General features: G+C 41.3%; 4 protein-coding genes across 7 annotated transcripts; all 4 read right to left on the bottom strand.

Annotated features, from left to right (window-relative positions):
* Window positions 1-1,164: 1,164 nt before the first annotated feature.
* On the bottom strand, window positions 1,165-4,664 carry LOC116213130 (serine/threonine-protein kinase BSK1-like). Its single transcript, XM_031547962.1, has 9 exons — window positions 3,991-4,664; window positions 3,476-3,611; window positions 3,229-3,362; window positions 2,967-3,072; window positions 2,705-2,790; window positions 2,427-2,615; window positions 2,049-2,213; window positions 1,837-1,950; window positions 1,165-1,625 (listed from the first exon to the last, which is right to left on the bottom strand). Exons 1-9 carry the CDS (start codon window positions 4,306-4,308, stop codon window positions 1,377-1,379), a joined length of 1,497 nt encoding a protein of 498 aa, XP_031403822.1. The 5' UTR covers window positions 4,309-4,664; the 3' UTR covers window positions 1,165-1,376.
* Window positions 4,665-6,709: 2,045 nt separating this feature from the next.
* On the bottom strand, window positions 6,710-11,139 carry LOC116213129 (protein ROLLING AND ERECT LEAF 2-like). Of its 4 annotated transcripts, none has more exons than XM_031547957.1 (4): window positions 9,965-11,139; window positions 9,006-9,244; window positions 7,698-7,921; window positions 6,710-7,623 (listed from the first exon to the last, which is right to left on the bottom strand). In XM_031547957.1, the coding sequence occupies exons 1-4, from the start codon at window positions 10,959-10,961 to the stop codon at window positions 6,957-6,959; spliced, it is 2,127 nt and encodes a 708-aa protein (XP_031403817.1). In that variant the 5' UTR covers window positions 10,962-11,139; the 3' UTR covers window positions 6,710-6,956. The 4 variants fall into 4 exon arrangements, with proteins under 4 accessions (XP_031403817.1, XP_031403820.1, XP_031403819.1 ...); XM_031547960.1 differs by having other exon boundaries at window positions 9,006-9,226; window positions 9,965-11,138; XM_031547959.1 differs by having other exon boundaries at window positions 9,006-9,238; window positions 9,965-11,138.
* A 3,364-nt stretch (window positions 11,140-14,503) lies between these two features.
* On the bottom strand, window positions 14,504-15,767 carry LOC116213131. The gene has a single exon (XM_031547963.1). It carries the CDS (start codon window positions 15,609-15,611, stop codon window positions 14,658-14,660), a length of 954 nt encoding a protein of 317 aa, XP_031403823.1. The 5' UTR covers window positions 15,612-15,767; the 3' UTR covers window positions 14,504-14,657.
* Window positions 15,768-19,435: 3,668 nt separating this feature from the next.
* LOC116214830 (O-fucosyltransferase 16) lies at window positions 19,436-24,522 on the bottom strand. Its single transcript, XM_031550307.1, has 10 exons — window positions 24,114-24,522; window positions 23,964-24,017; window positions 23,756-23,846; window positions 23,245-23,321; window positions 22,878-22,966; window positions 22,566-22,749; window positions 21,602-21,783; window positions 21,015-21,117; window positions 20,487-20,818; window positions 19,436-20,404 (listed from the first exon to the last, which is right to left on the bottom strand). Exons 1-10 carry the CDS (start codon window positions 24,279-24,281, stop codon window positions 19,957-19,959), a joined length of 1,728 nt encoding a protein of 575 aa, XP_031406167.1. The 5' UTR covers window positions 24,282-24,522; the 3' UTR covers window positions 19,436-19,956.
* Window positions 24,523-24,737: the final 215 nt, after the last annotated feature.

Below are 24,737 nucleotides of genomic sequence, written 5' to 3' on the forward strand. Positions count from 1 at the left end.
TCAGACACAGATCCAACACTGCCTCGTTAGTTCAGATCTCAGCAAGACAAGACTGACTAAACTCAAGTGATAATAGAGTTTTAATATCGATCCACACGGGTAGTTTGCTGCCACATCGTCAGACAACACAGAACTATTTATTGATGTATCCTTTCATCCTGTTTCCGGTAATGCCGTTGGGGAACAAGTGGAATGTACATAGCTGTGAGCCCAAGTGGTCACATTTACTATTGCAACTTACCAGATGGATATCATAAATAATCTTCCTATTCTTTAGCTCAGGTAGTTGCTTCACCAAATATGTCATGCGATATATAATCAATAGCTAACATCAGATCCGATCCGATTAACAATTCAGACCGTGATCATCACCGCATTGCAAAGTACGATTGTGCCACACTTTTTTACATGGAAAGGGAAATGAATCTAAATGGAATCTCTGTTGTATATGGCGGCTATGTTTCCGGAGTTCCATCCCTTTGCACAAATCATGGCCTTGGATGAGTAGTTCAAATCATTCTAACAGTCTCGTTGAGCCAATACCAAATCAAACATATTCGGGAAGTTAAATTCTGCCTTCAACTTGGACTTATTCCCAGTCGTCTTCTATTCCGGACTCCATCTACTACAGATCTCTGCATCAGAGCATGAACTTGAAAAATGCTCTCCTTTCTTGCTTGGACCACAAGAAAACATCGTCGTTGGTTCTGCTAACTTCCAAGTCGCAAGCGACAGGTCCAACAGCTCTTCAGCACATGCTCTCCGGCGGAATTGGGGTGAGACGTAAACTTAGCCAATCATCATAAAAAAACCGCGAGACATGGCAGCTCTGCGGATTTGGATGTCGAGGACGAGATGTTTTTGGTCCTCTTCTAGGATCTCAATGTGGCTCTTTTGAGGTGAGCTGATCAACCGTTGATTCATTATTCTTGGGAGTTGGGGCCCGAAGTGTACCCCATGGGACTATATGTAAAGCTCCATTTAATGTTATATCTAACAATAACACTTCGCAGGTCATATTCTCCTTCTCTTACCGACTTGCTCAATGTTTATTCACCACCTTTAAATGCGAAGAATTGCTCGATCTGCATAAGATATATGATTGCAGTTGAGGAGTTTGAATTGTCCAAAAACCAAGGACAACCTCCGAGATTTTCCCGCAGATTCAAAAGTAAAGGAGGCCTGGTTGGGCCTATACAGGATTTGGGCCAGGAAGGTGGTTCAGCCCAAATTTAAGGCATCAATCAGGCAAAGCACCCCCAATTGTTTCTTTGTTACAATAACATCATCATCATCACCTGATGAACCGCCCAGACAAACAAAGATAAACAAATGAATCAATTGCTCATGTTGCTCTTTTTCTTTTAGTACAAACATCACTTCCCACATTTCTGCCTCTTCTCTTCCAAGGCCGCAGCCTCGCTCAACATATCACCAGCGTCCTTCTGCATATCAAGCTTCGCGAGCGCAACTGCTTGCATGTAAAACGCTGTGGACCAGTCAGGATACACACACTGCGCTTGCATCGCGTCTCTGAGGGCCGCATCTGGTTGATCGCACATCATATAGCAGAGACTCCTTCGTGCAAATACAGTCGGGGAGATCATTGTTCCCACATCGATGAACTGCCCAGGGAAAAAGAAATCATGAAACAAGATTCTCAGAAAGCAGCTCACCAGAATAATGCCTGACGGCTATGTCTCCAGAAAATTTTATCGATGGCAGAAATCTCGGAATGGAGTCTGTGTCTTAGCCTTTCACGTCTTTGAATGAAAAACAACAATCAACGCAAGCATAATCATTGAGTAATATGGTCCTACTTCTGCTAAAGTTTACCTGGGAATAGCAGTCTATAGCAGTCCTGAAATCTTTATCCCGAAAAGCCAGATCTCCACGCTTCCTTGACTCTAACATATCTCTTATTTGTTGGGTCCACTCTTGAAAAGACAGCTGAGGAAAATCGATAACAGACATTACTGTTCTCTTCTTAAAAGATTTTGGAAAGATGTCAAATCCATTTTAGAATAAAATCATCATTATATTCTTACCTCGTTTGTTCCTTCATCGTCTTTGTAATGTGCTCTCACCAGAATTTCATGAATAGCTGTGAGGTCTATCCGAGAGCAAGCATCACCCATTGGAGAAAGCTGGTGTGGCGGAGTAGGAGGTGCTTCCTCATGTTTCGGAATTCCAAGCATCACATAAGATGGAACCTGGAAAGCCAAACATTATAATCAATGCTAAGGAAGAAAGAACGCTCCTATCTATTTACAAACTAATCTCACTGCCTAAGTATTCTCAAGCACTGTTTCCATGCTTCATTTGTATTCTTTGAGAGAGGAACCAAAAGCAAGAAAACCAGAACTAGAAAATAAAATAGAAAACAAATGCCATCAAATGCAAAGCTAGCAAATGGGGCAACTCACATCGGGCTTATTTTGAAGGGGAGCAAGTGTTGCAACCAGGTCTTTGGAATTAGGGCGGGACCTGGGTTCATCCTGCAAACATCGTGAGGCAAGATCGAGAACAACAGTCGCCTCTTCAGTTGAAAAGTTTCCTTCCAAATGGGAATCCATCAATAGGAGGATGTTCTTGCCTCGTATCATGTCTAGAGCCTACAAATAATGCATTAATTAGGGAACCATGTAGGGCTACGGTTTTGATTGAAAGAAGTTAGAAATTTATACAAGCCCAATTTACTTACATGACTAGGAGGAATGTGTTTTCCACTCAGAAGATCCAAAAGGACTGTCCCGAAGCTGAAGACGACACTTTCTGGGGTCACTCTCCCTGCAAGATATACACAATACCAACAATAAATGACTCTGCGCCGAAGGAAATGACATTTATTGCAGCTGCTTAATCTGATTTGGCAGTATAAATGGGTGCTAACGGAAAATGCAAGATAAATAAATGGGACACAGCGCCGGTAAGTGATCAGAAGATATGGATAGAGGACTAATTACCATTCCTTAGATACTCAGGAGGTGTATATGCAAGATTAGTGCTGTAACTTTTTCCATCCCTGCTATTTTTCATCAACCCAAAACACGAGAGCCGAGGATCACCATTCTGCAAGAACCAATTAATCAGATTATAACCGCAGCCATCTCAACTGAATACTACAATAAGTCAATCGGGACAGAACTAAAGCTCGAGAATCAAGTCTTCAGTAAAACCAACGAAAAAAGGCCCTTCCACTAGTACCAGTGCATGTGGTTACTATACCTCGTCAAAGAGAACCCTATATGCATTTAAGTCATGATATAATGGATGACCTTCTCGACTGCAATAATCTAAAGCTTCAGCAATATACAGAGCGACCCTTAAGCGCATCGCCCACTCAATCGTCTGGTTCTCCCCTGGCAGTAAGGTATCCAAATGTATATATTCAGAAACAGCACGACATAAACACGTGATAATAATAATAATAATAATATAGCTAAGCATTTTAACAAGAAGACATAAAACATACAATGGAACAAGTGCTTAGCAAGGGTGTCATTTGGCATGTACTCAGCAACGAGCAGCCTCTCGTCCCCATCACAGCAGTAACCTATCAAATTGGCCAACCTCTTGTGCCTCAACTTGCCCACTCCCCATGCCTCCTCCTACACATAATACACAAAACAACATGCATCCCTCAGGCAAAATTACCATTCCTTTCCACACCGAAACATTTACATTTTTCTAGTGTCAAATAATGAAATCCATCGTCTAAGTGCCCTTCTACTCAATGGTTCTAACAGCATTTATCAGGTTCTCGACATGATTGCGGCAACATAAACATATGAGTCAACTTTCCAAAAGGAAATTGTACAACAGCTGAATGTCCGAGGAATTTTCTCAGTCTTCCTCGATCATTCCTTCATCAGCAGTGCTATATTAGAGATGATGGGATAACAGAACATGTTCATCAACAAACCCCATTTGAAAATTGAACAGCAGACATAAGAAGAACCAAAGATTGCGAGGGGAGCCAGTATATACAGCGAACTGCTTCGGCTCGGGCCAGGCGAGCTTGGTGAACTTCTTGACGGCAATCCAGCGGCAGCTGCTCTGGAGGCGGCCCTTGTAGACGACGTTGGGGGCTTTCTCTCCGCTCTCCGACACTATGTGGTCGGAGCTGAAGTTGTCGGTGGCGGCCCTGAGGTCGGCCAGCGAGAACTCCGAGAAGGCCGTGGCACCCCCAGCGGCATCGGCCGACCCATTAGACGGCTGGGAGAGGCGACCACCGGCGGCTGTCGAGCCGTCTTTCTCGTCGGGGTTGGGCTCCGGTTTCAAGAAGGCCGAGCTGCAACAGCCCATGATGATGGACTCCGAGCTACCAAGCCAAAAAGCTTAGCTTTTTGAGCTACCCACTTGCTTCTCTCTCTGGTTTCTGCTCGCTCTGCAGCTCCCCTTTACAGGAAGGAACAGTAAAGATGGTCCCACAGACACACAGATAGAGAAAGAGAGAGAGAGAGAGAGAATGAATGATTTATATATCTGACGATTCTGACTATGCGCCCGTGTGCTAGAGAGACAGAGAGACAGAAATCTTAATTATAAGGCCATGGAAATGGAATGGGAATGGGAATGGGAGGAAGAAGGAAGGAAGAGAGATGAGAGGTAGCTCTCCTCTTCCCTGTCATGGAGGTTTCAGTTTCATTTCACGCTCCTCTTTTGATTCCTTTGCTAATCATTTTCTCGTTTTCCTTTTTGGTATGTAATTTTCTAACGTGGTCGGATTTTTGCAAATTGTTTGTGAGTGCAGCGGAGGTCGAATAACAAATAAGTGCCCTTTTAATTTGGCTTTTAAGTAAAAGTAGTATTTGTTGAATTATTTTAAAATTATAAATTAAAATCGTAATTTTTTTTGACTGGTTAATAAATATTTATTAAAATTACTTATTATTTTTATTTTAAATATTAATTTTAGTTTTATAAATTTAAATTAATACAAGTTAAGCTTATTTTATATTTTTTTTACAATTATATTTCATCACTTTTATATCAATAGCAATGCTCCCGAATCAAGACAAAACCTAATCCATAATCTGCACTGCAGATCATACAAATTCATATGATACCATGACCCTTATAATGGCAACCATATTTTTTTCGATTATAAAGGAGACTAATTGACCTAGTATATTGAAATATAAAATCCTAAATATCTAACAAATAGACAATGGTAGTTTCACCGGTCATCGAATTTGTACCTCTTGGTCACCAGGCGAGAGATGCGCCACGGCGCTATATCCATCTCTTGATACTGCAACCATATTGAACCGTAATATTTATGTTATGGACCAAGTCTTCCGCATAATTCGTTTGAGTCGCCACAGTGTGTGTGATACTTGCAATTGTCTTGCTTGGCCCGCAAATTTGTTTGTTTTTATGATAGAGATCGCAGTTGAGAATAATGCATAAACTCGATTCACATTATCCGATTCGAGCTCGGTATCATCCATGACTTTGAGTAATATTATTTATTCTCACATGCCACCTTATTGTTAGCAGTGTATGTAATGTGAATCCAGTTTTGTACTTAATCGATTGAGTAAGTCATTGAATACAAACTCTGGCAATGAATAAAGATTCCAACTTCCGCCCATTTCACTCGGAGTACATACAACTACTCATTATGAGCTTACCCAATTCATTCCTCAAGGTTCCTTGTCTTGTCCTGTTAGGGTCCCCATAGACCTGTCTGTACAGTAATTAATGATTTGTTTGGTTTGGAAGTAGAATTTTTAAATCCTATTTTAATTTAATTTTACTCACAATAAAATAAAATAATTTATACAAAATCAAAGGGTGGGTCTCATTTATACAATTTTTTTTCCACAACAAAACAAAATAATTCATACAAAGTCAAAAAGTGAATCTCATTTATATCACTTTTTTTTCAAAATTAAAATTTAATTTTAAAATTTTACTTTAAAACCAAACGCAACATAAATATACAATCAGTTACTATTGTAATACACATAATGGACGCACAAGTCCATATTTTCTCGTACCATCGATCTTAAGTCCCGTCAAACCCGTAAAAGGCACTATCATCTTCTCGACGAAAGGTGATCACTCGCACTACTGGAGAAGAAGCTCGATAAAGGAAGCTGATGACCAGAGAAGAGGGCAAATTAGGACCAGTGGTTTGTATCCTTCGACATCGATGTGGAAACACATAGGAATTAAATCAGGTTAAGGTCGTCTCTGGTAAAAAAAAAAAATCTGAGGTCAAGGTCGTCAAGACAAGACCGAGAATTTCAGAGTTTATATGATTTTCCCACTAATTTACTAAATAAAATATATAAATAAATCACATTGTCGAAAATTTTGGGACAAGTCAGAGGGAATTGGGGTCCAATGAGTTCAAGTCTCAAGACCGTATATACGGATTCACAGGACAGCTGTACTCTTCAGTTGGATCACCTGTGGCCAGTTATCGCTGAGCCACGGTGCAACCGGTTTTGCAGCATTGCCACTTGGCATGATCCAATAACTCGCTCGATCGTGATCAATCAACATATCGGATTATCTTGTGACTAAGCCAAGTCGATACCTGAATGGAAATTATCTCAGCCAATAAAAGATCAGAGAATACCTCCTAATCTCATCAGAAAATAAAATCAAAATTAACATTGTTAATGTATTTTCCCACTCACATTACTCAAATAGCAATAAGATAAAACTTATGACATTAGTAGATCCCTCTTGATTTTGTCAAAGTTGAATGGCTGCATTCTTGATGCTTGCAAAGGCATTGAGTTTGTAGAGTGCAATTAATTAGACATCGATCGATTTTTTTTTCGGTAATCAATATCAATCGATTTTAAAATAGATATTGCGGATACATCATTGTTTGTTTTGATCGTCGATGTGCATGACTCTTCGCTGATACGGAATGATCAGAGGATATATAGTCTAACGTGTATCTCACCATTATTTTCCTTTTGAAATTTCGGCTACCCTCTAGTGCATTCAAGAAGTTCCTCATAAGCTTCCATGGAGTGGAGGGCAAACCTTTCCATGGCCTCAAAGATACCCTTCAAGCTCTCCTGCAATGGAGCTCTTCTCCCGAACTCACTCCTACGAGGCACTGACCGTCCACGGCGGAGAGCGCTGTTGAGCCTCTTCTCTCTTTCTTGGATAGCCCTGTGCATCTTCTGATCTTCCTTCTCAAAGTTCGTCATCTTCCCCTCCATCTCCTTGTCTTGGACTTGCTTGGCTTGCAGGTTAAGGTTCCGACTCTCTGTCACTTGATGATTTAGGTTCTCGCTGAACTCCCGCATCGCGTCGAACACCTCCTTCTCCTTGATCCGCCCTAGGGCCCGAGCCCATCGGCTAAAGATCAAGGAAACACGAGGAGCATCAACCACTTCTTCCGGTTCGCTCCCGACGCATCTCATCAGCCAACCGTGCAGAGCTACGATACAGCCAGCTTGGGTGCTGACCCAGTTTGAGAAGTTCAAGTTCAAGCTCTGGATCTCCCACCTGAGCTGCAAGATCACTTCGAGACTGCTAGCATTGTCGTTGAGTTCTAAGTGGACCCCGTTAAGATTTTTAGCCCCAGAAACGGCTTGAAACTGTCCTCGGTGGCATTCCAGCATAATCTTCCACATCTCGAGTAAACTAAAGAGAGCATAATCAAATCAATCGATCTCGCCATATGTTATAATGAATAGATAGTTTCAGATGATCCATACCAGCGAATCAGTTCATTGATCAGCGGGCGTAGCTCTTCATCGCTCAACTTGTTTATCCTGAGTGAGATCTTGTCAATGACGTGCAGTGAGACATTCAATCTGGTCGATAATGACCCAATCATCGCTCTAGTGGCCTCAATCTTACTAGCCTCGGCGCCCCTCTCGGTCAGTTGCTTTAGCTCCTGACACTTCCTCGAGTAAATCACTCTCAGTTTTTCCTCGGCCTGCAAAAAATCGACCCGAAAGAACAAGGAAAATTGTTTTGAATAGCCTTCACAATCCATGCAACTCTGTTGAATACCAAAGCCTCATTAACCACTGCGCATTAAGTCAGGAATATCATGAATTTTTCAATCAATACTAACTATATGGAGTTTCATCCACTACTTCTTTTGATTTTTCATTACACACTCTTTCTTTTTCATGACTACCCTTTACTTCATGGAATTTCTAGGCCTTGTTGTTAAAGTTCATTAATATGACTCTAAGTCCTCGTAAAATTTTTAATTAAAAAAATGTCATGTCAATATAATATAATAATATCTTAACAATTTATCTGAAAGAAAGAGTATTCGTGTATTTTCAAGTAAACTAAAGTATCTGCACGTATATGCAGGTAAATATATATATATATATACAAAGAGCGAGAAGGATTACTATGTTATTCTTACTTACTTTGTTTGGTAACAAAGTCTAACTTATTAATATAACTAACTTAACGTAATTATTTCCTCAATTCAATACAATCATTATTTTTTATCTTTTTTTTTTCAAATTCTATTTCATACATTTTCTTATTTATTATTTAAATTAATTTTTTAGTACTAAATTCTTTCAATTATTCAATATTTCAACACTTTTTTCTCAATTCAAAAACACAATCATTATTTTTTTTATTTTTTTTTTCAAATTCTCTTACATACTTTTCTCAATTACTTTTATCTTCACCTCTTTAAATCAAATTAAATAAAATTAAATCAGACTTAATTTCGTTATCAATCGCAATGTAACTTCTCTTAACCTTCTCTTTTTACAATTGAAAAGCATGTTAATGGAGGAGTGGCCAAAAGATGGGAAATTACAAAATTATGTTGACCCTCAATTGCTTTCAGCTCACATTCTACCAAGCAACAAAAGGAACCACAACCAATCAACCATGCATGCAAAACCACAAAAAAGAAAAAAAGAGAAAAAGAAAAAAGTGGGAAAAAATAAAAAGAGAAAGGCGAAGGGATGAACAGGAAAGTTAATAAAGAATAATAAAAAGAAGAAAAATTCCAACACAAAAAAGAAACACAGAGTATATACCTTGACTTCACGGAGGAGCTTCTTCTCCCACATGCATAGCTTCTTTAATGTCGACGGCAGATTCCCTGCGGAGCCCCCACCCCCAGCATTCCCCCCGTCTCCATCACCCCCCATTACCACCTCTGCTGCTGCCGCTGATGAATCTTTCTTCTTCTTCATCATCGTCCTCCTCTGGCTCGGGTCACGATGATTCTCGATAAAGGGTGTGGTCTCTCCCTCTCCTGCTTTTGCAGCTGCTGCTGCAAAGGAGTTAGATGCTATTCCCAAAAATCAATCCCGCCCCAGCCCGCATATACAACAAAACTCGGAGCATTCGTTCTATTTAGCTTCCGACAGAGAGGACGACAAGAACGAACCGATGAGATACCAATTGGGATTCTCCGATTGCTCTGTTTTCTCTCTCTTCTTAAGTGATATCACGCGGTGTATTTAACTTATTAACTGGGACTAATTATTGCTCATTATCAGGTTGATCATGGTCTCAATATTATAGTCGGTTGTGGTGAAACAAAGCATGGTAATAACTTTCGACCGAAAAAAAAAAGCATGTTAATAACATTGCTAATGGACGAGGAATCAATCGGCAACTAACTTTAAAGATGATTCTTTTCAAGTAATTATATCTCATCAAAAGACGTGAAAAAGCATAGCAAAACTGCAGCTAACGAGAAGTTGACATGTTGAATATGCAACTACTGGGCAAATTGTACTTGAATGCTAGAATTTATCGGTTTTTCTTTGCCATGAGACATGATCATCCGAAATTATCGGTCATTTACCGGAAAACAACGCAAGCTGATTTAAATATAGATTAGAAGGGCTCCTTTTATTCATTTTTTTCCTCACTTTTTTAAGGGTGGTAGGTTAAAAAATCGTTTTTAATCGATATAAAATTTATAATTTATAATTCCCTACCGAAAAAAAATAATAAATGAATAATCAGACCGACAAGCACAGACCTGGGTTGACTCCGTTGACCCGACAGTAACGAACAGAACCCCAGATGTCGTCATCGTTTAACAGCTTCAGAACCTCATCCCCCGCCTCCGCCGCCTTCTGAAACAGACCCTCCACCTCCCTCACTACCTTCCTTCCTCCATTGATATAATTGTCAATGTCACCATCTCTCTCCCTCTCTCTCTCTCTCTCCCTCTCCCTCTCCCTCTCCTTCTCCTTCTCCTTCCTCACCTCGTCATCATCCCCTGCATTCCGTTCCTCTCTATTCCAGTCGGTGATGGCAAGTTTCGCTTCGCTGGTGCCAGCAATCTTCTCTTCCTTGGCTTGGACCTGGACTTCCCTTGCGTCCCTCCTCATGCTGCCAAATGGCATCTCGTACGGGTCGAAAAAGTTCAAGAAGTCCCAGGTGGATACCCTCGGCGCTGGCGGTGGCGGAGGCGGAGGAGGGGGATTATCGGAGTGATAGAACCGGTCGATCTCATAGTGGTTGTCGTGGACCGGTCGGGTGTACGTTGCTGGCGGAGTCGGCTGCCTCTTCATGTATTTGATCGACGTGAACTTGTCGAAGAACACGTTCAGCGATTCGGGGTTGTAGTAGTCTTCATGGCTGTAGTTGTTGGTTTGCTGCTGGAATTCCGGTGGCCTTTGGCCGGGATTTTCGTCGGTATCGGAGTCAGAGTCGAACTTGATGTGGGAATTGGACGAGCGTGAGGATGAGGACGAGGACGGTGAGCCGGTAGCAACGACAGCGGCCGTCCGGGCCAGAGATTTATTATACTCGAGGTTGTTGGTTAACGGACGGCCGGCGCTGGAGGAGTCGAGGTGCCGGTCGAAGAAGAGGCGGAGGGCAGTACCTGACGAGTGAAGGGAGCGTGTGTAAGCCACGTGGGCCTTGTTGAGCGCATGGAGGTGGCGGAGTGCAAGGTCAAGGAACTTGCACCGGTCGCAGCACAAGGAGACTGCTGGGAGGTTATCGAGTTTCGACTCCGAGCAGCCCATCGGTGACCGATCCAAGGCCGCCTAAGGCTTCTCCGATCAGGCAATTGTTGAAGAAAACGGCTGCGTTTTGGCTGAGCTGCACTTCACATACCCAGTGGAATAATGAAGAGAAGAGGAAAGAGAGGAGGAGTGGAAGATGACTGGCTGAGTGAAGGTGTCCTCACTTCATTCCATATAGGGGACCTTTTATTGAGTCGACCCATAATAATTTTGCAATTTACTTATAGTCAAATTTAAGAATTATTTGGTAATTCTATTTCGTCGTACGATTTAAAAAATTACTTATGAGATTGTAACAAATGAGCAAACGAGAGCTAATTACGTGAATAATTATTGTATTACACTGATTCTTTGTCACCGCATTACTGTGAGCGAGGTACGATTCAACTATGACTGGAATAATTGCTATCGGAATTGTGAATTTGATTTTTGAAAACTATAAAGATAGATGGGATAAGAGTTGGGAAAAAGAACAGTGAAATAACGTCTATTTTTTCCTTTTATTTATGTCGTTATGGAATTTTTGCATGAGGGGTGGTCCTGCCTAAAAATCAATTTGTCCTTATGTCTTATTATTGTCCGAAAAGATTGTTCTTTCACTTTGGATATCCCCATAGGCTTCGTTGTCTTTTGGGAGGTTTTATTGTTTGGTTTTGAGTTTTACCTTTACCTTTTGCCAAAATCATGTAAGCATTATCAGCAATGATGCGTCAATTGAGACTTTCAATTTGCCAGAATCGGATTCGTGACATCGAGATAAGAATCTTCACCCGTCCGGAACAACTTTGGCCACAGTCATCTTATAATCTATCAACGTTGTGAGATTGACGTGAAAACTCTCCATCAAATAACGGGTAATTGTTGGCTCGTTCCTTCTTTAGACGTGTACGGGGTAGAGAATTGAAATGCACCATCCTTCCGGTGGCGCGTTGCGGCCTTTTGCAGCTACTCTTTGCCTTAAACCATTCAACTCTTATACACTAATAGATTTCTTCACAGAAAATCCTTTCGCAATCGATTAGCGACCCACTAGGCTTAAGTAAATTATTCGTATTCCTGCAGAAGTAGATTAGTAGGCATATCCTTTTGCAGCTAATATCTTCCTAAAAACTATCGAGCTATGCGACCGAGCCTTTCCTTTTATACCAGTAGATTTCTTGCTGGAAATCCATGCGGCAAGCAGCTCAATGCGAGCGAATTGGGAGGATATCGAGCTGCTTGTTTTGAATGATAACGTCTACAGACCACAGATCGATCATGCGTCATGGGAATGGTTCTATATTAGACTATACGGCTAAATGAACCTCTCTCCAATTATGGCATAACAAAAGGAGGACGTACCTAACAAAATGTGGAATTTTGGTTTTTCAAATGGGCAATGAAGGCTAATCATGACTTTGCCAAAGCATGTGTAAAGTTAGGAGGAAAAACAATCATCAACTAAACTAAGCTCGTAAAGCTACATATGGAGTAACAATTATATATGTGGTGTATTGTACATAGTGAGTGGGCCTTGTCCCGAACCTGTGCTTTTCCAGCCCGACCCGGCCCAGCCCACATCCAATCCATCACATACCTATACGGGCCTGTATATATACTTGGTATGTCATATAATTCGTGTTGTCGTGCATTGGTTGCCTTACTATTCCATTGTCTGCACATACTAGATAGTCAATCACTAATTATAGGACGAGGTTAGGTATCATTGTTATTCCACATGCTATGGAGGGTATATATATGTCGTCAATTCGACAATTAGGATCCGTAGCCTGTAATCCTCTCTTATGCAAAAGTACTTGTAGATCAACAAAGTCACTCCACTTAGCCTTCTGGATCACATTGTGCAAAGGATGTGCAAATCGTTATTAACTCCTGTAGACGTACTTGCTCGTAACGTAACCTTATGAGCGGCGCGGAAAGTGTCTCCTGTGAGTTGTTTTTACAGCTAGGGAAGACAAGGAGAAAAGCATTACCTGTGGACTTGGAACAATGATGGGCATTTTGAATATACATTTGAGAGCTAAAAGTTTAATAACGACTCAATGCATGCGTCTTCTTCACTTTTGGTTCCGCTTGATGACCGTTTGGTCATTCTCTTTAGAGTCGGAAACAAGCTCATCGAAGTATTGAATTCATAATTGGTTGGTTCAGAATTAATTTATAGGTGTCACTGCCACTGTACTGAATGTCCGAGTCCCTTATTTTCTAACAATATTAAACCTGGTTTTTAACCTTAGGGAAACTGTTTATAAGACAAATTGAGTTATGAATGTACATGTATGTGTATATATATGAAAATGCATGAGACTATAGAGGGCATTGGAATAGGGGGGGCCATTATTAATTGAATGGGGGTCTCTAGCTAGCTTTGAAATGGGACAAGAAGGCATGATAGCTAGGGATTGAGCAAGAATGGGTTGGCAATAATATTGCTGGTGGAGGAAATTGAATTCCCTCCCACCACATGCAATACCAAAAACAAGGTTCAATTGGCAATAAAGGGAACAAATTATTGAGGCCAATAATGTGGACGCGATTATTAATCAGAATCCTCAGCTTGATTGTTGCCCCTATGATTCTCATATAATCCCTTTGTATAATTCCACAACTCCATTATTATTTGTTTGTTCATGGTATCTGCATTGCAAACTATTGAAGTGATCATCATGCATGATTGTGATCAACTCATTAATTATTGAGAAAATCATGTTCTTATCTCTAACCAAAGCAATGTATGTAGTCTCTCTCTCTTTCTCTCTGGTGTGGCCACACGGTTTGATATATTGATCACGTGACTATTGGTGATCACCATGATCATATGTTCATGTCCGGTCAATGTTCATGTGGGGAGCAAGAATATATATAATTTTGGCTCCCAATAGTCACATGCTCTTGAATGTTTTCCGGTATCTATCGTTGAGTCATTCAGCGCCCTATAACCTAAGAGAATAATTAAGTAATAAGCCAGTGGACCGAAAAGGAGACCTCGCATATATACTACATACCCATCAAATGATAGATATCTAAACTAACTAGTGACTAGAAATGGTTGATCTTAGTACTAGTTGGGAAAGCGATAATTCCCTTATTAATGGGATCAAAATCGTGATTTTTTTTATATTGTTTTCTGGGGGTTAAGTATTCATCTTTTTTCGGATTTGCATCACCACCTGAGATTCGAAAATTCAATTGGTTGAACATGCTTTTTTTTTTTCTTCTTCTTTCTTTTTTTCTCGTTGAAGCTAAACATGCTTTTTGTAATGCTGCCTTCGTGGTATAATTTCACCACAGGACATAATTACTACCAAATATTTGGATCTGAACCAAGCATATTAACTTTTTTCCCCCAAAGACAAAATGTTTTGTCCTTCTTAGCACAAACCGTTATAGGGTCATGACAAAGCATGGTCTTTTTCCCCCAAAGACAAAATGTTTTGTCCTTCTTAGCACAAACCGTTATAGGGTCATGACAAAGCATGGTCCCCCCCCTCCCCTTAATTTTTATAATTTTCTCATTTCAATATTAAACAGAGAAAATGCTATAATCTGTACAATATTCATTCATATGTATTCTCTTTGGATAATCACAACTATAATTTTCATTAAACAAGAAATATATATATGAGGAGAAAAAGGGAAATGAAAGGGACAAATAAATTACAACTCTATTTTCTGAATTTCAGAAAATGAATTAATTCATCGCTGTGTGAGGCTGTTGAGCAATGAAACCCTAGTGCTGATCAAGCTCCTGAACACCCTCTCACTCCCACCCTCAATCACCCCAATGCAACTCTCCATCTCCTGCATCCTCTTTAATGCCATCTTCACCTCCTCACCCTTCATCTTTGTCAAGCGACCCCGCAACAGCCTCTCAACATTCGCCTCCCAGAGCTCCACGATGCTCTCATCGATGGCCTTCTTCTCTGTCTTCTCGCTCTTCCGCGAAACGCTGAAACCTGCCCAGGGGGATGACTTCCTCAGCATGAAGGATGCCGATATTCCATCGAAAAGAGCGATGGAGACCTTAACCGTCACGTCCACTCCGCTAAGAATGACGGTGACGAGCTCCGCGTCGGGTCCCACGGTGGGAATGGGGATGTTCATCCCGGACTTCCCAGTGGACCTGATTGCGGACACGAGGCCATGCATCTCCCGGGAGATCTTCCTCAGTGCTTGAAGGTAAGACCCGATCCGTGGCTCGTCTTTTTTCCTTATGGCCACCTGCGCGGCAGCCTGCTCTTCCTTGAGGGCCAGGATGGAGGTCCAGAAGATCCCGTAAGCGTCCACGAAGCGGAGGAGATCCTCCAGGAGCTTCTCGACCAGCTGGCGGTGCCGGGAGAGGGTCTCGAGGGTCTGAGGGAGCTGGAGGATGTCGTCGAGGGAATCGTGGACGTCCCTGAGCTGGGCCAAGCCGGCGCAGAGCCATGCGGACGTGCGGGGGCTCGTGGACTCGGAGGAGGAGGAGTTGTCGGAGGACGATGACGACCACTTGTCGAGCTCGGAGATGGAGTCCTTGAGCTGGGAGACAAGGGGGTGGGAGCGGCAGGGGAGGCTGACGGACCGGGTATGGTGGGAGAACATGGGAGGCTTGGGGGGCCGGTTCGGGGTTTTGTTCGGGAAGGAGAGGGAATGACCGAAGACACCGACCATGGTTGTTGATGATGATCTCTTGTGTTGGAGCAGCTGCAGGGAGAGTATAGTACCTACTACCTAGTAATATTGCTGTAAAACGATACACAAGTTTGTGTTGATGTTGTGCTTTGTGATGATGGGTGGAAGCTATGGAGAGTGAATATAAAAGGTGGAGGGGGGGGGGGGGGGGGGGAGGGCCTGGGGAGACATGGCCATGGGAGGGACAGGTAGACAGCTCACAAACACGGAAACGGAAGAGAGGCGCACGAGGGGGGAAAGGAAAGGGGACTAGATCCGAGAATAACTGCGCAGCTGTTTTTTTTTTTTGTTAAACCTAAAAGTGACTATATATATATTTATATAATTTTATAAGTACTAGTCAAATTGCCACGTGCGTTGCACATGGTGTATTTTCATGTATTTTCTCTATATATAATTCTAACCAGATAAATACCCACGTGTTACACGAAAAATATTTAAAATTCCTTTAATAGTAATTAGTATAAAATAATTGAATATTTTATGTAGAAAATTGTTCACCGAAAATGAAAAAGATTATGCTATAAGATTATATATTGATTACATTCATATTACATTTACATAATTTAGATTATGTTTATGGCACTTCAGTGATTTTATTTCGTCAATGTAACTATAATAAGTTAAATAGAGGTCGGTTGCCCATTTGTAATCTCATATTGGATTTAGTATTTAAGTTGGAGTCACACACTTTGAGATAATATTTAAGAAGGTAAAACAATTGCTAAGTATATATCTGAATTGAAAAATAATTTCATTAAGGATATACGCAATATAAGAAAATTATCTTAGAAAAACTAATCAACTGAAACATATAATTACTTAGTTATTTTTTAATAATTTAGTTACTTAAGATAATTGGCCACTATCTCAAAGTTCGCCCGATGAACTCTTCATGTCAGCCACCAGTGACCCACACACCACCACGTCAGATTTTCTGTCCAAAATGGGTGGATATTAACGGTATGATAGATTTGAAACGTCACCCTAAACGTTGTGGTGCCTTATGTCATTTTCGTAGATTGTGATAAAATTGTGAAAAAGTGCATATGTTGGATATGTGGTGATATTTTTCAATATTCAAACCAACATACATATATATGACTTCCTAATTCAAATTTATAATCCACATTTTGGTAGATTAGGGAACGTATGAAAAATATGTTTTTTTTTTTTGAGTTTTTGATATTTTGATAGATTGGGAAAAAATATCAAATTATTTGATTTTTTGGATTAAATAGACCATACATTGTTGCCACGTGTGCTGTCTACCACATAGGCAGATTAACAGCTACATCAGCACTGTTAATTCCAAAACTAACGGGTTGATAGATAGGGAAAATGTTTTCATTTTTTATGTCAAGATTTGAAAAGTTAGTAGATTGAATAATTTAAGGAAACAATTTGAATTTTTAGGCTATTTCCCCTGTTATAAACTATAAGTATAGAGAGCTGGAATCGAGCCGACCGGTTTAGAATGCCGGCATACCAAGAAGGAACAGTAGAGTATCATCAGTAGATTTTGGTTTTGGATTTTTTTTTCAATTTATATTTTGGTATTCAGAAGTCCGACGACCCACGACTAATCTAGATCGAATCCGATCAGCCCAATACATATTACTGAGAAAGCTTTTTTCAATCGAAAATTTTCTTTATTCGCAAGACTCGAAATCAATATCTTATTTAAGGAGAATAAGCGACCAACCACCGTTAAATTTCGATTTCGAATTTAACATGAGGTTTTAATTGGGAGGCTAGCCCGGCAGGGTTTTGGGATGCCCTAGGAGATAGCCTGAGATTAATTTCCCATATCCCGTGGAGAGGGGACACCACATGGTCTTGCCTTGCTGGCATATACTCGCTTCGTAAAACTCCATTCGAAGACAACCTTAGACCATATTTATATATTCTTACTCGGACTACCTAGTTATATATATATATATATATATATATTATTGTCTTTATGATCTACGTGACTCCTAATTATTGTCAGCATGCACTGGCGGCAATGAATTAATTGACCATCTGGTTATTGTGGCAGTACTTGTTTAGCCCACATCGTATTACGGGGAGCAACTATATTGGATATGTCCTTCGGATGTAATGCCTGGCATCTCAAACCGACATCTATCCATCGACCTATATCTATGTGTGACCAATGTGACCCAAATTTAAATTAATTGTGGTCCATTAGACTTTCAAATATTATGTGGTGCATAAAAAAAAATGGGAAAAGAAGTAGATATCTATTTCTTCATCATCAGCTGACGGATGTGTAGGCATAATTATTTTTTATATCATTTACACATCATTATTTTTCATTATTATTGGTGTTATTTTTTTTTCCGTTGGAATATTATTGGTGTGCTATATTATTAGTATTATTATTCAGTACCTACAAGAAATAGAATCGCCCATCCCAGTTAGGCGGCTGAACTTACTCATATTCCCATAATGGGTATGGTATGGTATGGGAAGAATGGTAGTGATGGTATGAGAGTGAGGTGGCTAATATAATTCCCTTTTGAATTTGGCCCAATTTTGCTTAATTAATTAGTCCATGTTTGGATGCATTACCCTTAAGAAAAGTTCCAAGTGATATATCATCAAGCCAATAGATTCAATTAATGTATCGTTTTATATCATGATATAATATCATCAAGCCAATACTATGAATTCTGTACTGCAATGTAGGTCATTTATGTAAGCTTTTGTATAATGCATGTCCGTATATGTATCTGTACGTCGTCCGATCAAATTTTCGAATATAAGCTCTGCTACAAATTATTGATCTAATAGTTTGCGAAAGGTTGGAACGATTCCTTCGTGGGACCGGGAAAATTTATGGAGTAAGTATAGTCGAGGAAGCCATTGCCATAGGGACCAAACAACAACTAATGATTGACATTCCCTGCCATTCATGAATGAAGGGGACCTGCTCCCAACTGGATGGGCGTTGGAAAGTGATCTAACATAACTAATCTATCCACGAACAAGCAGTTGGAAGAATACTCTCTCAAAAGCTACATATTGCACGGGGTGCGGTGTCGAGTCAGAGCAGTTGCGGGTCGCGGAGAGGAATCGCCGGCACTTCATATGCACGCATCCTTGGTTACTAGCAGTAACGAGAGATGAATTTAGATGATAAGAGAGTTTACTTTACTTCGCCCGAAGCGGCTAGAAGTTTTAAGACGAGCTTCCGGTGTAAGAATATTCCGATAATTTTAATATGAAGAAAGCGTGTTCTGTTAAGACCTCATCTCTCTCTTTTTCTTTTTTTTCGTGACCTCTTTACCGAGCTGACCACGTTGTGCCTCTGCTCGTCAAGGCCAACATTAAAATACTCTCTTATTTATCAAGAGAGGCAAGCGAGTAGGAATCTGCTTGGGAGTTTTGGTTCGATCGTCAGAGGGGACACGACAGGTAAGCAGCTGCAGAGGCTTGTCCTGCTCATCTCATCGTCATCCTCGACGAGTTCGACGAAATGCCCTCACAGGAGCAAACAAACTATCACAAATTTGGAGAGCGAGAAGATGATGGCGAGATGAGATATGATATATAGAGTATCTTCGGGCATCACTGGCAACGACATTCACAAATTCGTTCTCAAAACCGATGTTCAGTTCCGGCCCTTACTCTTGCCCAGCATCCCACTACTTGTTCTCCTGACTTTGCGCTTACCTCATTGTTCGCCTCATCTCGCTGAATTCTGGGTCAGGACGAGTTCGGTTAACGTCAAACATTCGATACTCTTGGCCTCTGTGAACGCAAAGAGTCCTAGGAATAGACCTAGGATAGTGATGTTATATGATAGTAGCATAGCATGTTAGATATTAATAGAGAAAGAAGGTTGTGAGAATTTATACAACGGAAAATTTTGCACTCTCAACTTTCCGTCTTGCGATCATAAAGCTCGGAATTAGCACAGAAAGAATTTACAGTCGACTAACCTGACAGACCAAAAAAACCTGAAAGTCAGATACAAACAATCTCCCTCAACCCGAGGGAATGGACCAGGATCTAACTTACTCCATGATATAGCCGGACAACTTGGCCTTGCCAGCTTCCTGATCCCAAGTTGCTTCCTTCCCCTATTTGAACTGAACCACGGATGACAGATTTCTTGATTGTGAGAACTTTCCTTCAATAAATACCGTGCATGCACTACCCCAACTGCTAGAGAAGAGAGGCCGCTCATGTCTCGAACATTCTGCTTAGCTGGGCCCTCTATATACCAACAATGACGTATGCAGCTGGGGTTAAGAGAGCCATTAGCTCGAGAAACTCGAGTAAGAATTATGAGCCAGAACTTCACCACCGCTGTTCAGTCAGAAAGCAATTCGTCCAACTCAGGTTCATCAGAATTCCCGGGTTCATAGTCCAGTCCTGTTCCATTAAACTGGTCTCTCCCTGCAAAGCCATCGTCTTGATCTTCATCCTCCTGCTCCGGCCAATCGGGCTCATTGTCCATATCTAGATCATCAGCTGCACTTTCTGCTTCCTCTCTCGTATTATCACTTCCTTTACCAAGTTTTCTATTCGTCGAATCTTTCATTGCCTTTGCCTGAGAGTCCTCGCATATGCAGGAGGATGGGTTCTCGTGAAACTCACCCCTTCCCGATCTCACCTCCATTGGCTCCCCCATAAAGCCTCTCTGGTAAGAACGAACTTTCAGGGCAAATGCTTCCCATGTCATGTTAGCTCTTACTGGGAACAACCGGTACAGTTTCTTCGCATTTGGGCGGATAGTGGGTTTGTGTCCAAAATATCTCCTGCAATGCGACATCAATTAGTCAGGACCTGAAAGTCACGTATCCACAGAATACTGAGGAAGAGAAGCAAGAAGAAGCATACCTTCGCCCAGCTAATATTCTGGCCATATTGCCATTGTTGTTGGTAACGAACACATCGCTTTCATCACAAACAATGAAATCAAGAGCGGCCATGCGAGAAGAAAAGGAAGCAAAGGGTGCTAATTCCTCTTTGCTGGCTATGGTCTCCTTGCTATGGAAGTTTGGGAAGAGTGCTTTTAGAGGTGCCAGATACTTTTCCCTTCCATATACTTCACCTGATGCCACATAGATATGGACATCGCTTCCGTATCCGAGCGCCCTAAGCATAAGGCCAACTTCTTCAGGAGTGAGAGGGCACTTGCCTTGTCTCCTCGCCTTATCAGGATTGCCTATCTGCAAGGCAATTTTCCATTTATCTATAAGAGTCTTGTCGTGATTTTTATAATGCATGCAGTGGATAAACGCATTTGTCTACCATCATCTAGAATATTCAAGTCAGTTTCAGCATCTCAAATATTATAAAGCAGAGAACTGCTTAACAGTGTAACTATTTTGCTTTCTCAGAGTGAGAAGGCGACAAAAGTCTTACATGTAAAGTCTTCCACCTCTTCCTAATTGCACCCAGGTCTTGTCTTTCCTTTTCTCCACCACCGTAATCACACCCAGAGAATGCGAGCATATCAGGTTCAAACCTGTCAAAAGCAACGTGTCGTCGCATCAGACGACATCCAATGCTTATTGTTTTCAACTAGCAATAGCTAAACATACTGCAATTGACTAAATATTTTATGACAATAAGAGCGTATTGGGTCCACCATTGAAGTGCAAGAATAGCATTCAGTCCATAATGCAAAAACATATATGCCGATTAACTATACATAGAAAGGCCAACATTATGTTGATAGTACACCAGTGTTATAAATCCATTCCGCAGATCATGCTGTGTGATACTCCCAAATGAGTCAGCCCATGAAATGTGACTATTCAATGGCAACAACCGTCCTTTCCGATAGAGTACTTCCTTTTATCACAACACACCCTCTCAGTGCAACTACTGACACCTTTCTTCACAGTAATAAATAGAACGCAAAATGCTGGATACTCATCCTAGCTCTTGGTTAAGAAAATCCAAGTCACCAAACAAGTAAGAAAGAAACAAATTAACAGAGATATTACCTTAGGTGAAGTGCAATGTAATGTTTGCTCCTCATCCTCATACGATTGACCAACATCTGGCCCATCGCACTTATAGGATCAGTGAACTTTAAAGCATGGTAGTTGACCCTACACCTTAGTTTCTGCAGGTCTGTACTCAACTTGTTTGCCAATCTGTAATCAAACTTGCTAAGCTGTATAACCTGTTGTCAGAATGCAGATGAGAATTTGATCACCAACCTAGTTGCTAAAATTGTGGCTCCTCAGCCAAAAAGCCCAGATCTCTTTTCCTTTTTTCTTGACAAGGGAGCCCGCTTTCAAAGGTATATCCAATTTGAGAAATGGGAGAGCAGAGTTTTAAAATCGAGAAGTTGAAAGTGACTGGACTGGTATCATTCACATTTTAAGAGGAGATATGCAAAGAAGAGAACAACTCATCAATGCTGGAAGAATGATTCGTTTTAAAGTATACATGGAGTAAAGAACCAGCGGCGAACAATTTAGAATCCAAGTATTGAAAAGGAAACTCTTCCCAAAATAATCCTAGTAAAAACTGAAGAACACAACGCTCAGTTTGTTCGCTACATCATACCATGCTCGACTAGATAGTCTTAAAACCTATGCCGGCTTTTTCACATATACAAGACATTGGCTATAAGTGTGCAAACAGAGAAGTCTTGTTCGTTTCTTACAAAAAGTTAAGATTTTATAGACGTGAAAGACAGTTAATATGCAACCCACCATTTTATTTATCAAATATGAAAATACAGTTCATAAATTTTCATTTTTTGAACCATGAACACAGCACTACAGATTATTAAGAATTTTGAACGAAACAGCAAATTGTTTGATCCAGAAGAGATGTGCAACATTTACAAACAAATTTCAAATTTATATAATGACTCAGGAAGCATAAGACTGAAGAAGATGGTTTCAGCAGGTCAAAAAAAGGACGCAGATTAAGGGCTTAGACATGAGAACTTACATGCCTTTTCAAAAGAACAGGAAGTACACGGTTATTATAGCACCTCTCACTACACTTCCTGGGAACACGCATACTGCGGACGCCCCAAGGTTTTCCTCCCTTCTTTGGGAGTTCCTTTATGATTCTGACATCTTTTGTCAGGGATGCGATAAACCAATCTACATCAAAGATCTCCGAGAAGTTACTGCATGAGGAAAACGAGCAGCCTTATCATCCAACAGTGAACATATAAAGGAAAAGAAAATATTTCTGAATCTGGGATCCAATTTAGGCATGCAATATATAGCCTGAAATTATAAGTATATGAACAACCTGGTATCCTTCCAGAAAGATTTCTGGTCGAGCTTAGGGACAACAAGTGTAGCATTCAGAATTCGAGCAGCAACAACAGCATCGGTAATCTGGCAAATAATAAGAAGAAATGTTTGAAACCTATAATGGAAAACATAGTGCTTACTAATTATGACCATAAATCAAGGTAGTGACAGTGTGCTGCTTTTATTTCAATCATGAGATGCCACACGATGGCTCACTATATCAGGGAAACACCTTGGCTATGGCCATCTCTATATCTTGCTTCACAGCTCATGGAATAAGAGATTCCCAGATAATGAAAGCAAATCACAGACTTACTGACGTGCTATAACTTAAAGAGGCCTATTTTGGTGTGCAGACATACCCCAGTGCGTTGTTGATTCAAGCCTCCGCTAGTTGCAATCATCAAGTACCGGTTGGGCTGTGTGATAGCTTCAGGTCCTGTGCAAAGGCAAAATTCAGTTCATTAAACAAAGATGGCAGCTCACTCGAGCAGATTCGATCTGTCTGTTATAATTAATAAGAAGCAAAACCTCAACCAGCATGTATTAATAAACAGAAGTTTCCTACATTCGGAAGAAAACCAGAATTGAATCAAAGATGGCATTTCACTAAACAAAGGCCAGATTCAGTTCACTAAACAAAGATGGCAGCTCACACGAGCAGATTCGATCTGTCTGTTAATTAATAAGAAGCAAAACCTCAACCGGTACTTATTAATGAACAGAGGTTTCCCACATCTGGAAGAAAACCAGAATCCAAACCCGAAGGGACATTGATAATAAGCTAGAGATCTACTCTACGTATGCATGAATTCAGTCACAAAATGGTAAAATGCGAACAGCTGACGGATGATCACAGAGTGAGATGCTCACTGGGAAACTTGGAGCTGGCATTACTGCATCCGTAGTGGAATTTTGCATTCCGTGAGCTCCAGACATCGCGACCAGATCGGCCTCCCTCTCTCTGAAGCTCAAAGGACAAGGAGTCAGCATCAGGAAGAGCACAGCAATCTGTGAAAGAACTAGGACGAGCAATACAATTAAGACGGACAAAAGGACAGAAAGCGGAGGGAGTACTAACTGGAACACGAAACGACGGGACTCCGGCGGCATCATTGCCCACTCCGATGTTGCTCTGAAAAGAAAATCACGTTAAGCTTCACTACCATGGCAGCATTGTTAGCTGGATGCTCATCAAATGGACACTGAGAGAGGGGGGGAGAGAGAATACCGTGGAATGGCGGAGCTCGAGGTGGCGGTGATCCACATCGGTGGGGGAAGGAGCGAGGAACGAGAGGAGGGAGAAGAAGACAAGGAGGGCGCAGGAGACGACTGATACGGCAGGGAGGAGCCGACGGAGCCGGTGGTAGTAGTTCTGGCGCCGCCGCAGCAACGCCATGTGCGGAGGTGGCGCTCGCCGACCTCAGCGGACAGGGGCGAACACTTTCACACACAAACAACAGAAGCACAAGCAGGCAATGCAAGTATCAAACCGGAGTTACTCCGGTGAGGGAGGTCGGAGCGATCGACGACGGGGCAGTGGAGCGAATCCGAATCGGCGGGATGAACGAATTTTTCCAGGCTGGGGGAAAAAGGAGAGAGAGTGGGGAATGGGGGCGCCGAGGAGATGAGCCATGAGGACGGAAGCTCTAGCTGGCTTGTCGGCTTTAATTTAAGCCGGTCGAGATGATGGAGCCGGCTCGGGTCGACTAGCTGAGTGAGCTGAGTAATTGGTATTATGATATTATCTTTCTACCTGGCTTTGACCAAAATAGACAAGACAGACGGACAAGAGCCCTCAAATACCAGCGTGGATCCGTTTTGGCCGTTCGATGTGGATTAGGTGAGATTACGG

This window comes from Punica granatum, chromosome 7 (genome assembly GCF_007655135.1).
Source record: "Punica granatum isolate Tunisia-2019 chromosome 7, ASM765513v2, whole genome shotgun sequence".
Taxonomy (NCBI): Eukaryota; Viridiplantae; Streptophyta; class Magnoliopsida; order Myrtales; family Lythraceae; genus Punica; species Punica granatum.